Raw genomic sequence first — 14,150 nt, 5'->3', positions numbered from 1 at the left:
TCATCCTCACTTGGACATCCAATCCCTCCAGTCTTCAGTACTCTCATTTTCCTAGGCCTTTGCCCCTGCCCTAGCCTCACATTCCTCCCTTCCTACTTCCAACACCATAGTTAACAATTTCAACTTTACCCTGTCTTCTACCCTCAAAGCACTTGCTTCCTGGTCCTAACAATGCTTGCACCTTGACAATATGCAGCCCTGGACTACTCCTGTCCTCTACTTTTTTGTTCCTACTCAGCTGCTGTTGAAAGGAAACATCCTGAACCTGTGGGATCCACTACACGTTACCCCCATAGTAATGCCTTTTACTTCTCCATTTCACTCTCCCCCTGGAACAGAAGTTGTTCCAGACTTTCATTTCTAATGCTATCTCTTCCCTCCTCCTCAGCTGAGGACCCTCACGTCATACTTCTCCAAGAAAATAGACTATACTGATTAAAGAAATGCACATTAAGACACCTTTGAGGTATCATCTTACACCTATCAGATTGGCTAAAATGATACATACCCATCAATTGGGGAAAGGCTAAACAAGCTGTGGTATATGACTGTGATAGAATACTACTGTGTTGTAAGAAATGCTGAGCCAGTTGATTTTAGAAAAACAAAACCAGACCATTCACCATCAGCTCCATTTTGTCCTCTCTCTAAATCTCAAAACCCCTTCTCATTATCCCATATTTGCTCCTCCTTTACTTTAGTTTCTCTCTCTACACACATATTTCATCCCATTCCCACCCGTGGTTTCTAGCAGATTGTGGCTATTATTATCCTCTCTCCCTCTCTAATCTATCACTATTAATTCCTTCTCTGCTGCCTACAAATATACCCAAGCCTCTTCCACCCTGAGAAAAAAAAGCCTCACCAGACACAACCATTTCTGCCAGCTATTATGTATTTTTCCTCCCCTTCTTAGCTAAACTCCTTTAAAAAGTGGTCCACACTTGGTGTGGTCCACTTCCTCTTAACTCCCCTAAATTTTTTACAATCTGTTTGCCAACTATACCATTCAACTGGAATTGCTTTCTCCCAATACTGACAATGACCTCTTGCCATGGATATCATGCCATTTGTGGAAGCCCCGGGCTTGGTCTTGGGCCCTTTTCTCTCTCAACACTCTACCACTTGATGACCTCACCAACTCCCATGGCTATCATGATCATCTTTGTGAAGACACAAACAAAATCTGGCCCTCCAGACCTGATCTCGTCTACCACATATTTCCAACTGGATGTCCCATAGGCATCTCCAACTCATTTTCTTTCCTCCTAAAACCACCCTTCCTCTGGATTTCCTTATATCTGTTAAGGCTACCACCATGCTCCCAGTTGCTCAGGCTCACAATCTCAGCATTGTGCATGAATGACCAAATCAATGAGAACACTTTATTGTTAAATACAAAGAGGTATACTTTCTTCCTTTATTTATTACCCTAGGAACCGTCTCTTAGTGTCTCCAAATGATTGCCAATTGCAGTTGCTAGACTCAAAACTCTCAAAGGGTGTGACATGAGTTTCTCACTGGTATGCTGTGAACTGCATGGAACTTATTCTGGTGATCTGTAGTCTTTCTACCCTAAAAGTTCAGTGTGCCATGATTCCTCATGTCAAAGAATGATGCTATGTCACAAGCAAAACCAGTCTGAGAACCACTGAAGAGGTCTGCTTCAGGCAGCTGGAAGCTGAGTTCAGTCCATATCTACTTTTCTACTTGTCTTTATGGTGGAATGGATTCTCTTCTGTTTTAGCCTTTCACGGTTCATGTTTTCTACCCTGAAAACAAAATATGAGAAAATATGTCTAGATGCCTAATCAACAGCTTTCAAAGTGATGGGTAGAGCGACTACAAAGCAGAAAGAAAAGCAGTGAGATACATAGGCAAGCTCCTCCCTTCCCATTCAGAATCTTTTTCATCTTCTTTACAATATTACAGTGTGCTCGTGAGTCCTGATTCCTTATAGTGCCTCCCTCAAAACCCTTGTGTATTTGAACCCCTTTGGAAGGAAGGTCCCTAGAAACCTGATTATAGGAATTCAGGGAACTTTCCGTTACCTGATCCTTCGAAGCACAGCATCCTCTTTGGATGGCTCCTTGGGAATCTGGCTGGCCTGGGCAATCATGTCTCTAATTTTCTGGAGGCAATCTGCCAAATTTCTAAACTGATAACGGCTGGAATCAGAGGTAATAATCAACTCTCCTGATTTGCTGATCTTATTTTTAAACTGGAGTAAGAAAAAAGAGAAAGTTCAAAATTTCACAGTGGAAAATATAAAAGCTTAAATAGAATTAAAGGTTAAAAGGGTATGTAAAGGCAGTTAGTTACCATGACGGCAATCTTTTGCTGGACAGGCTCTGAAATCCAGTCTGCTGTTGCTAAATGAAACCGGACTTCAGCCTTGGTATTTACTGTGAACAAGAGGAAGAGTATAATAATGTAAGTTTACTGAGAATCCTTGATGGGAAGCACACGATAACAAAGACATTTTAGACTTTTGCAGCCCTGAGAAGTTAAATTGTAATCCTTCCTTGGTGAGTCTCCAAGGGAAAAGACATCTAAATCTTTGTTTCAAATTCTGGAATGTGAAGTCCGGAGGATTTGAAGCTGGAAGGAGTCCACAACCCTTTCATTTATAGGTGGAAAAACAGAGGTCAAAAGGGATAAAATGGCTTTGACAAGGCAACAACTAATTAGCAGCATAGCTAAGATTCCAGTACGCAAAACTGCCTCTTTCAAGTTAGTTAAGTCATAAGGGGGGCAGAGAGGGTTAACCACTTAAGGATGGGGAAGCACTTTTGGGAGAAAAATCATGCTCTCATATATATATCAATGCAATGTTCCTTTTCCACAGCTGAAGAGAGCAGGGAGGAATAGTGCCCTATGTGAATGATGCTATAAACATGGGCAAACAGTAGGTTTACACTATTTCTCTCTTGATTTATAAAGGTACTTGAAGTTTAGTTGTAGCAACCCACAGCTAAGAGCTCCAGGATCAGGCCAGTGTGAAGAACAGGATTACTATGAGCTGGCCGCAGTTAAACCCCTACTGAAAAACCCTTTATTCTACTTGAATGTTTCAGCATTGTTAACCTTTCTAGCATTTAGTTTTAATACAAAAGAAAGCACTGAGGTACCTTTATTGACATTCTGCCCTCCAGGACCACTACTCTTGGAATAAGATATCTTCAGGCGACCTGCAAGACAGAAGGAGAAAAGATATTTTACTCTGTGCCAAAATGAACCATTTACCAATTTACTTTTCATTTTAAATTTTTATCTCTTTTTAAATATCACTGTCATTTCTGATTATATTCTTCCCCCTGTTCCTACCCAGCAAGCTTCTATTTATAACAAACAATAAAAACAATTTATCAATAAGCATTTATCAGCTGCAATAACATGCAAAGCACTTTGTTAAGAACTGGGCATATAAAGAAAAAGCAAAAACGATGCCTGTCCTCAAGGAGCTTACATTCTAATGTACATGAAATAGGTACATATAAAGAAACATTAGGAGTTGCCCCAGAGAGGTAGGAATGGGCAGCTGAAGTGATCTGAAAACAGTTCCTGTAGAAGGTGGGATTTGAACCGAATCTTGGAGGAAGCCAAGGATTCCAATGGCTGGTGGAGAGGAAGAAAAGAACATTCCCAGCATGGGAGGACAGTCAGTGTAAAAATATAGAGAAGGAAGATGAAGTATCAAGTGTAACAGTAGGTAGGTCATATGGTTAGATCATAAAGTATGAGGAGGGGATTACTATATAAGAAGACTGGAATGGAAAGAGCTAGGCTGTGAAGAGCTTTAAAAGCCAAATAGGAGTTTACATTTGATCCTAAAGGCTAATAAAGAATCATTAGAATTTATTGAGTTGGGGGACAATATGGTCAGACTTGTACTTTGAAAAAATCATTTTGGTAGCTGGTAGAAGATGGAATGGGGTGGAAAGATACCTGTAGCCAGGGACTCCAATTAGATGGCAACTATAATACTTCAGGTAAGAGGTGATGAGGGCCTTAACTAGGGTGGTAGCTCTGTGAGCAGAGAGAAATATTCGAGCACTGCTGTGAAGAAAGAAACTACAAGATTTGGCAACTGATTAGATCAATGAGGTGAGTGAAAATAAGGAGCTGAGGTTGACACAAAGTTTTGGGACTATGGTCAACTAGAAGGATGGTGGTGACTTCAAAAGTTAACAGGAAAGCTTTGAAGAGGAATGGGTTTGGGAGAGAAAGATAATGAGTTCTGTTTTGGACACACCGAGTTCGAAATGTCTACAAGACATTCAGTTTAAAATATACTATAGGCATTGGTGGGACTGGAGCTCAATAAAGAGGATAGAATTGGGTGGAGAAATCTGGGAATCATCTGCATAAAGACGATAACTGAACTTGGGGAGCTGAACTTGAGTCCTTGGGGTTCACATAGGTACCACAACTAGATATAACATGGATGACGATCCAGCAAAGGAGCCAGATAAGGGAGAACCAAGAGAAAGTACTATCACCAGGACCAAGAAAGAAAGGGAATAGAGGAGATGGTAGTCAATAGTGTCAAATGCTTCAGGGGTCAAGAAGAATGAGGATTAAGGAAAGGGCATTAAAGTTATATATAAACTCCTTCCAGAGAAACAAACACAGATATCGTTTTTTAAGAATTAATGCAAGCTACAAAATCCACATGAAGAGACAGTTATCTCACTTAAACGTGGTAAATGATGGAGGACCTCAAAATGGGTTGGTTACAGCAGACATAGTTTTTTACACTGAAAATCTTCAAGGCTTAAAAAGACTTAAAGATTTGGACCTAAATATGGCTGAGATATGGGAACAGAAGAGGTGATAATATACTGGAAAACTGTGTATTTGTGTCAGACCACAGGATGTTATCTGAGAAGAATTTTAATGCCTGTCTCAAATATTTAAAGCAGAGCCCAAAAGCATGTGTGTGGGGGAAAGGGAAGGGGAAAGTATCAATGCTGGGAACTGGATTCAGTGGGACCTACAAGGAATGTCCTTTTTCGTGCATCCTCAGTGAGGGATAACTGATCAGGTGTCTATAACATTTTTCATTCTCTCTGGACACAGACTCAGGCTTCTTTGGACCAAATCCAAAAGAACACACAGCTGTAACACAGCTGTAGTTGACCAGAATATTCTATATACCTTTATATTAAAAAATGCTTTGCATTTCTTCCAGTGAAATGAAATTCATATGATGTCACACCTTATTTAATGATGGTACAATTTAAAATATTAAAATCTTAGTCAACCTCTGTAGAAAATGTTTTCTCTATGAAAGTAATGCTGTTTGAAAAATTGTTTTATAGATATTTCTATAAAAAAAATAAACATTTTGATTGTTTGGGGAAAAAAAAGAAAAGGCCATTAGATTTTGCAACTAAGAGATCATTGTTAACTTTAGAGGGACCAGTTTCAGTACAATAAGGAAACTGGCAATCAGATTGTAGAGGTTTAGAAAAAAGTGAGAGAAGAGGAAGTAGAGGCATGGAGTGTAGTCAGTTTTATCAAGGAGTTAGTAAAGAAGGAAAAGAAAGATATAGAATGGAAGTTATTAGATATAATAGTAGTGAAGGTTTTTTCATAAAGGGGGAAGACAGGCATATTTGTAAATAGCAGAGAAGGAACCAGTAAGTAGATGAAAGGAGGGAAGGAGAGAGGAAGGGAGAGAGAGAATGATAGTGTAAGCAATCTGCTAAAAAATGGAAGAGGACAGGACCAACTTTAGTTGGACTTGGCAAGAAGAGCCACTTTTTCATTAGACGATGAAAAAAATAAGAGAAAAAAAAGAAAGGATTTCAGCAAAATTAATCAATCAATCTACAAACTGAGTCTGATAGTATATATAAATATGCCGCAACTTATAATTCTTCTTATTTCCAATTGAGGGAGGTGTATTTTCTCATCTCTTTTATAGGGACAAACTTGGTCATTATAATTTCACAGAGTATAGCTTAACTTTTTTTTGTTCTTTATGTTTATATTATTATACTCATTGTGTATATTTTTCCTGGTTCTATTTACTTTCTATGAGTTCATATAAGTCTTCCAATTTTTTTTTCTGAATTCTTCATAATCATCCCTTCTTACAGTTCAGTAATATTCCATTACATTCATATACCACAATTTGTTTAGCCATTCTACAACTTATGAGTGTCTACTCTGCTTCCAGATTTTGGCTACCACAAGTGCTCTCATAAATATTTTGATGTAGATAGGATCATTCTTTTTATCTTTGTCCTCTCTGGAATATGCCTAACAGTGGAACCTCTGGATCAAAGAATAAAGACATTTCAGTCACTTTCAGAGCACAGCTCAAAAGTACTTTCCATAATGGTTGGCCTAATCCAGAACCTGCCCAACAGTGCATTAGGGTGCCTGTCTTTTCACAACCCTTCTAACGTTGATTGCTCTGGTTTTTTATCATCTTTTCCAATTTGCTGGGGGTAAGGTAAAAACCTCAGTCACTTCTCTTACTATTGTGATTTGAAGCAGGCTTTCATGATTGTTAGGACATAACATTCCTCTTTGAAGTTTGTTCATGGTATCCTAGCACACTCTTGGTAAAGCTGTGGAAAGCAATTTGGAATTATGCACAGAAATGACCAAACTGTGAAAATCCTTTGACACAGCCATACCACTTGCCACTAGACCTCTACTCCAAAGACATCAAAGAAAGAGGAAAAAAATCTGCATGTACAAAACTATTTATAGCAGTTATTTTCATGGTAGCAAAAATGAAAAACTAAGACAGTGTACTCCTATTGGGGGAATGGTTAAATAAATTGTGGAATATCATTGTTCCATAAGAAATTATGAAATGGATAATGTCAGAGGACACTGGGAAGATATTTAAGAATAAATTAATGCAGAGTTAAGTAAGCAGAACGTGGAGAACAATTCATACAACTATAACAAGATTATAGAGAAAAACAACTTTGAAAGACTTTATAACTCTGATCAATGCAACAATAAATTACAAGTCCAAAAAAAAGGAGATGAAACAGGCCACTTACCTCCTGATAGAGAGGTAATGAACTTAAAATGAAGAGACATATATTTTCAGCATGATGAACATGGGAAGTTATATATTGAGGGATTTAAGACATGAAATGAGCTGATGTGAGTGCTTTAGAAGCAGTATGCAAATATAAGCTATCATTATTAGGGCCCTCTAATTAAAAGAGTTGTAAGAGGGTCAAATTAATCAAACAAAATACTTGTTAATTGGGGGAAAAAAAGAAAAGTGTACTCATATGCTTTTACCATTTATCCATTGGACAATGGCTCTTAGTCTTACATATTTAGGTTAGTTCCCTATAGATTACCTTGTTATTATTAATGTCACCTTTTTTTATAAAGCATTTATAGTTTAATGAGCTTCATGGAGATTATCTTTATATTCAGAATTTCAGTATGGAAGGGAGAGACAGATATTTTTATTATGCTCATTTTACAGAGAGGAAAACTAACAAAAATAAAGAATAAATGACATCTACAGTCATTGGAGAAACTGAGATTGAAATGCAGATTTCCTACCCAGTAAAAAACTACAGGGCACCCAGATCTGTTGGCCTCAATCTTTCTTTTATTTTTAAATTAGGATTGTTTTAAAAGCTGAAATAAAGTGACAAACCACACCAGGATCTTACTCATTTTACACTGAAGTGTAGGTGAAGTAGAAGGAACAATGGAGCTGTGTTCTTGAGCCCGGCTCTGCCACCATAAATCACTATGTGGGCCGGGTAAATCAATTAACCTCTTTGAGCCTACTATTTCCTCAACTGTAAAAAGACAAATTAGGACCAAATCCTCAAAACCAACTGCCACTGGACGTATACATCTTGACAGGTTAAATTCAACATGTCAAAGGCCTCTCTCTTCCTCCACACATTTTTATTCCTGTTGATGGCACATCTTTCTAGCCACCCAGGCTTGCAACCTTTGAGTCATCTTTGATTCTTCCCTCTCCTTACTCTGCGTATCCAATCAGTTACTACGTCTTGTTTATTATACTTCCATAACGTCTCTCAAATCCATCCCCTTGTCTTCTCTCACATGGCTACTAGTTCAGACCCTATTTGCCTCTCCACTGGTCCACTACAATAACTTCCTAATTGGTCTCCCCCTTTCCAGTCTCAATCTTCTTTATTCTATCCTTCCCACAGCTGGCAAATCTAACATTCCTAAAACAGAGCTCTCATCATGTCACTTGGCAGTTTAGTAATCGTCAGTGGCTTTCCATTGCCACTAAGATAAAACAGACTCTACAGCTTGGCAGTCAAAAACTCATAATTTGGCTTTTACTTAGCTTTTCAGACTTAAACAGTCCCTTCATGTACTCTATAGTCCAGCCAAACTATCCTACTAGTTTCTCCTTGAATTCGATACTTCACCTCCTCTCTCCAAGCCTTTGTTTCCTATGAATGTAACATACATCTCACCTTTGCTTCTCAGAGCAGTAGTTTCCTTCAAGGCTTCAAAGTCAAGTGCCACCTCCTAAGGGAAATAGATTCCAATCTCCCCCAGCTGTTAGTGCTCTCTCCTTTCTCAAATTATTTTCTATTTATTTTTATGTGTACATGTAATCCTGGGACAATGTAAGATAATTGAGGCCTGTGACTATTTACTTGCCACATTTAGCAAAGTATATTATTGTTGTTCACTTGTTTCACCTGTTTCTGACTCTGTGACCCCATCTGGGGTTTTCTTGGCAAACATACTGGAGTGGTTTGCCATTTCCTTTTTCAGCTCATTTTACAGATGAGGAAACTGAAGCAAAGTGGGTTAAGTGACTTGTCCACGGTCACATGGCTCGTAAGTGTCTGAAGCCACATTTGAATGCTGGAGGATGAGTCTTCCTTACTTTAGGCCTTGCACTCTATCCACTACACAACCTACATTATACATATAGTGATAAATTAATAAATTATTAACAAATAATAAACATTTGCTTAATATAACTAAATCTCTACATCCCCTTTCAACTCTATGATACCATAACCTATGAAAAGCAATCTTATTGATCAAACTTAACTCAGAAGTAAAAGGGGGAGAAAATGACAGTGAGGATAGTCAATGTTCTGGGGTTTTCTTGCTAGCAGAAAGGCCTTTTGTGGAGCTCTGGAGATATGACATAAAGAAACAAGCATAAGGTAGCAGTGGTAACCTATTATAGTTAATACCCAATAGAAATCTCAATTTAAGAGACAATGAGAAAAATAATTTGGTTTTCAAAGACAGTGAAAAGGCAAAAGTTGACTTACCTATAGGAATGTCAGTGCTGGCCTGCTTTGCATCATCCTACAACAAATAGGCATATACACTCAATGTTAAGAAACACACATGGTAGGCAAAATCTTCCGGGGTAGGTGAATCTGTGCCCTGAGTGATTTAACAAGGGGAGTTGGCAAACTACAGCTTGAGAAAGAAATCTGTTGGGGAGCTATGAATGGTTTTTACATTTTGAAATCCCATAAAACTTTATTTACATTTTATTTGCCAATATAAAAACAATTATTAGTTTGGGCTGTAGAAAAAGGTAGTTGTTTGCTAACTCCTGAGATGGTGTGAGTGCTTTGGAAACATTATGCAAACGTAATCTATCTCTATTTGGGATTTCTACTTAAAGTCTCAAATAAGAATGCCCAAAAAAGTCACCAGATTTTTGGTCTCAAGTCAATCTCTTTGTTTGAGACCTTATGAGTGTACTGAATCTACTATTCCTTCCCACGGTGGAGTCCAGCACTCCAATAAGAGCATCAAATAATGGGAAAGAAGCAAAGATTCTACAATAATAACACAGCAAAAATTCCAAAGTGAAAAGAAAGCTGTTAGTATGTCCACCATAGCTGGGTTTCTTAGAATTCTTAAACTTGGAATAACAACCAGCAATTCACTGTCGGGTTCTTTGGTTTTTCTGTTTGTTTGAATTTAAATCTAGGGAAAGGCAAAGCCTTGCTGCTGTGGCTCCTCTTATTTTAGGTACATATGCCTTGGAGTTCATGTCACTTTTTTCCTGGGGGTTTCCAGTAGTTAGGTGCCTAAGAGTTGCTAGAAAGCTCAAGGGCTATAGGGGACTTTCACTAGCAAACCAAACTGGCATTTGGGAAATATTGTCCTTTTCTTGTCAGCCTTGTCAGTATTTAAGGCTTCTAAAACATGCTCAGCTACTAACTGGGTATGTAACCTCAGGAAAGCCATTTCAATTTTCTGGGCCTCAGTTTTTCCCATGTGCTAAGTGAGGGGGCTGTATTTGATGGTTTAGAGCAGGGGTGGGGAACTTGTGGTCTTGAGGTGATTCAGTCAAAGGGCCACACTTGGGGACCTAGAGGGCCACATGTGGCCGCGGGTTCCCCACCCCTGGTTTGGAGGATCCCTTCTAGTCCCAACATTCTATGAGTCTATGAACTTAGCCTAAAAGTTCCTCAGGCCAGACAGGCTACAGCAGTTACGGTGAAAAAAACCAAGAAACCCTGGGTTTACTCGAACCTGGGATCTAGTCCTAGCCCTGCGATGATCCAGTTATTTTCCCTCTCACAGCCTCAGTTTCTTCTTCAGTAATCGAGGGGGTTGGACTAGATGATCACTCAGGTTCCTTCCACCTCTACTACTCTTCTTCTTTTTGTCGTTCTGGAAGCAACTGAGGCTGCCTAGGGTCACACAGCTGGTGTTTGCGGCTGAATTTGAACTGTGATCCTCCCGACTGCCAGCGCTCTGTCCATTGCGCCACTTAGCTGTTCTCTCCCCGCCCCCCACCCCCATCCCCACTACTCTTCAACACAGAATGCCAGCAACAGTGTTAGCTGCTACACTAAGCTGAGTCACGAAAAATCAGCAAAAGCCCTCGTGGTCTAGTCTTGGGACTGAGCGACCTCAGCCTCCCTTTACTAAAAGCAACAAGCGCCCTGTTCTCCATCTAAGAGGAATCACATGACCCACAAAAGCCACGTTTTCAAATCTAGAGCAGGAGGCGCCAGCTCTCCGACACAAGCGCGTCTCCAGGCCTAGCCAATGAGGCGCCAGCTCTCTGACAAGCCCCACAGCGTATCCAAAGCCTAGCCAATGACGAGCCAATTCTTTGACATCCCTATAGCAACTCCCCACCCAGCCAATGAAACGACAACTTTCTGCCGGCGTCACTGGGCCGGCGAGCCTTACACCTACCCAATGAGGAACCGACTTGCTGATGTCACCCGGCGGAGAGGCGAGGCCGCCCAAGTCGGTTCTCACTCCCTCACCTCCCTCTTTTCACCCCGTCTGCCCTTACCGGAACTCTCCAGGCAGTCTCCCGGTCTCGGGAATTCGGGTAAAGCTTATCCAGGCTGTAGATGCTCTTGAACTCAGAGCTGGCGGCATTCTCGTGAAAAGCACGGCAGAGGCAGCGGCCAGGCGGCTGTAGCAGAGCCAGCCTGAGCCAAGCCCGGCTCGGTAACCAAAGAAGACGTCGGGCGGCGGCCATGTTGCCTTTCTCGGCTGCTTCCGGTGGGTGTTCACTCACTGCAAGTCCGGCCGGAAACGCAGCTCAAGGGCAGAGCCTCCTGGCTACGTGGTTTCCGCCCATATTAGACCTAGGGAAGCTCAAAGGCAGGGTCAGGTGTGTTGTGGTCTGCTTATGTAAGTGGTCCAAGGTGGCAGGTTGGATTTTTCTTTTTTTACTACCCACTGCTAGACTGTGAACCCCCTGCAAACAGGGACAAGCTTTTGCATTTCTTTGTATCCTCAGCGCTTAGCACAGTGACTGTCACATAGTAGGCACTTAATAAATGTTTATTGACTAATTGATGTTTCCCCCTGTGACCTGTGACTTCATATGTGTAAGGAAATCATAGGCTTATAAATCTGGAGCTGGAAAAGATCATAGAGATCATCAAATCCGGAGGTTCTCTACCCTTTTTGTGTCATGGACCCCACCATGGGAGTCTGGTGAAACCCCTCTTAGAGTAGTGTTTTTAAATGCACAATATAAAAATAGGATTGCATAGGAAATAAATTATATTGGAATGCTTTTATCAATTAAAAAAAAAGTTCACAGATCCAATATAAGAACACATCCCTTCATTTTATAGATGAAGAAATAGGCATATAGGGAATGAATGTCAGAGGTAGGACTTGAACCCAAGTCCTCTAGACTCTAGAGCTAGTAGCCCCAAGCACTGGATTTGGAGCCAGAGATACTTGACTTGGAATCCTTGACTTAAAGATCAAAGAATCGTAGATGTAGGGCTGGATTGGACCTCAATGGTCATCTAATTCAGCCCTCTCATTGATGAGGAAACAAGGCTAGAGAAGTTAAGGTGTTTGTCCAAGGTCATGAAGTTCATAGCAGCAACTCCTTGAGGATGAACTTTATACATTATCCTCTGCAATCTGGATTTCAAACTCATTCTACTAAAATTGCACTCTCCAAAGTTACCAGTAATCTCTTAATTATCAAATCTAATGGTCTTTTCTCAATCTTCATCCTTCTCTGCCCCTCTTAATCACCCTTTCCTCCTTGATATTCTCCTCTCTAGGCTTTTGCTGTCTTGCTGTCTCCTAGTTCTCCTACCTGTATGATAGCTCCTTCTCAGTATTCTTTGCTGGATTTTCAAGTCATACTAACTGTGCTTCCTCGTGGCCCAGTCCTGGGCTATCTTTTCTCTAAATAATTTTGGTGATTTCATCAGTTCCCATGTATGCAATTATCTATGCAGATGATTCCCATACACACACTTATATATATGTATACTCTTGCACATATATGCACACACGCGTGCATGCATACATACATGTGTGTTTGTATCTCCTTAATCATTCTCCTGAGCTCCAGTCCCACATCACCAGTTGACTTTTGGACATCTCAGATTGGATGTCCTAAAGGCATTTCAACTCAACATGTCCAAAACAGAACTCATTATCTTTCTCCATAAACTCCTGACTTTTCGTATTATAGTCAAGGGTGCCACCATCTTCCTGTTCGCCTAAGCGTCATCTTCAACTCTTCACTCTTATCCCACATGTCCCATCTTTTGGTATAGACCCACATCACCTTCTTCCTAGACTACTGCAATATCTTTTCCATTAGGCTTCCTGCTTCAAATCTCTCCCTACTCCAATCCACTGTCCATTCTCCTGCCTTAGTGATTTTCCTAAAGCCCAGGTCTGACCATGTCAGCCCCCTGCTCGATGAACTCTGGTGGTTTCCTATTAGCTTGCAAATTAAATATAAAATCCTTTGGCATTTAAAGCCCTTCACAGCCCCTTTCTAACTTCCTAGTCTTTTTACATTTCACTTCTCCCCACAAACTCTTTGATAAAGCTACCCTGATCTTCTTGCAGTTCCTTTCACATGATATGCTATCTCCCTGAATAGTGTCTATTCAGTGGCTGTCCTCTATGCCTGGAATCCCTGTTTCCCTGGCTTCCTTGAAGATTCAGCTCAAATACCACATTTTACAGGTGGAACTTTTGGTCCCCATAGGTAGTGTTTTCCATTTGAGATTATCTTCTGTTGGAAGAGATTATCTTTACTCTTGTATACAAATAGTTATTTGCGTGTTGTCTCCCCCATTAGAATATGAGTTCATTGAAGGCAGAGATAGTGCCTTTGCTCTTTCTTCAGCTTTCTTGATGAATTCTTAGTGTTTAGCACAGTGCCTGGCAGATAGTAAGCGCTTAAAAAATGTACTCAGTCCTTAAGAAGAAGGGGATTCCTCTAACAGATAAGTGGTCACATTACTTAAGCAAACTTTTTGAAAGAAGAATTGCAATCTACTGATGATCTTATGAATGTGAATAAGATTCATTGTTCCAAATCACTAGTTATCAATGCAGCTGAGGTTTTAATTCACACCCAGAAAATTGTCAAAGATGACAAAAGATGGGAAAAATCAATGTGGGAAGGGTTTTGGAAAGAAGGTATACTAATACAAGTTTGGGAAGTTCTGAATTGGTCCAACCATTGTAGAAAGCAATTTTGGAGCTGTGCTAAAAAAGTAACTAAAATATCCACAGCCTTTGACTTACAGATTCCACTGTTAGGTCCACTATGGTGTTAATGGAAATAACATCAACAAAACAATGGAAACTGAATGCTTTGAAATTATTTTGACCAAGTCTGGTTCCAAAGAAAAGCTATGAAGAGACACTACCTT

The 14,150-nt window shown here is 40.1% G+C and overlaps 1 protein-coding gene across 1 annotated transcript; it reads right to left on the bottom strand.

The window, feature by feature from the left end:
* Positions 1-1,363: 1,363 nt before the first annotated feature.
* MRPL58 (mitochondrial ribosomal protein L58) lies at positions 1,364-11,515 on the bottom strand. The gene is made up of 6 exons (XM_021002666.1): positions 11,285-11,515; positions 9,282-9,318; positions 3,132-3,191; positions 2,323-2,405; positions 2,052-2,221; positions 1,364-1,772 (listed from the first exon to the last, which is right to left on the bottom strand). The coding sequence occupies exons 1-6, from the start codon at positions 11,474-11,476 to the stop codon at positions 1,688-1,690; spliced, it is 627 nt and encodes a 208-aa protein (XP_020858325.1). The 5' UTR covers positions 11,477-11,515; the 3' UTR covers positions 1,364-1,687.
* Positions 11,516-14,150: the final 2,635 nt, after the last annotated feature.

This window comes from Phascolarctos cinereus, unplaced genomic scaffold, assembly GCF_003287225.1.
Source record: "Phascolarctos cinereus isolate Bilbo 61053 unplaced genomic scaffold, phaCin_HiC Scaffold_5;HRSCAF=322, whole genome shotgun sequence".
Lineage (NCBI taxonomy): Eukaryota > Metazoa > Chordata > Mammalia > Diprotodontia > Phascolarctidae > Phascolarctos > Phascolarctos cinereus.
Note: the sequence above shows the minus strand (reverse complement) of the source record. Positions and strands in the feature narration are given on the sequence as shown.

Bases quoted from the DNA above. Each gene is read 5' to 3' on its own strand.
- MRPL58 (XM_021002666.1), bottom strand. From the start codon at position 11,476: ATGGCCGCCGCCCGACGTCTTCTTTGGTTACCGAGCCGGGCTTGGCTC. The intron at 9,319-11,284 runs GTAAGGGCAGAC...TATTTGTTGTAG, and splicing joins AGACTGCCTGGAGAGTTCCG to GATGATGCAAAGCAGGCCAG. The intron at 3,192-9,281 runs GTAAGTCAACTT...TCTGTCTTGCAG, and splicing joins CAGCACTGACATTCCTATAG to GTCGCCTGAAGATATCTTAT.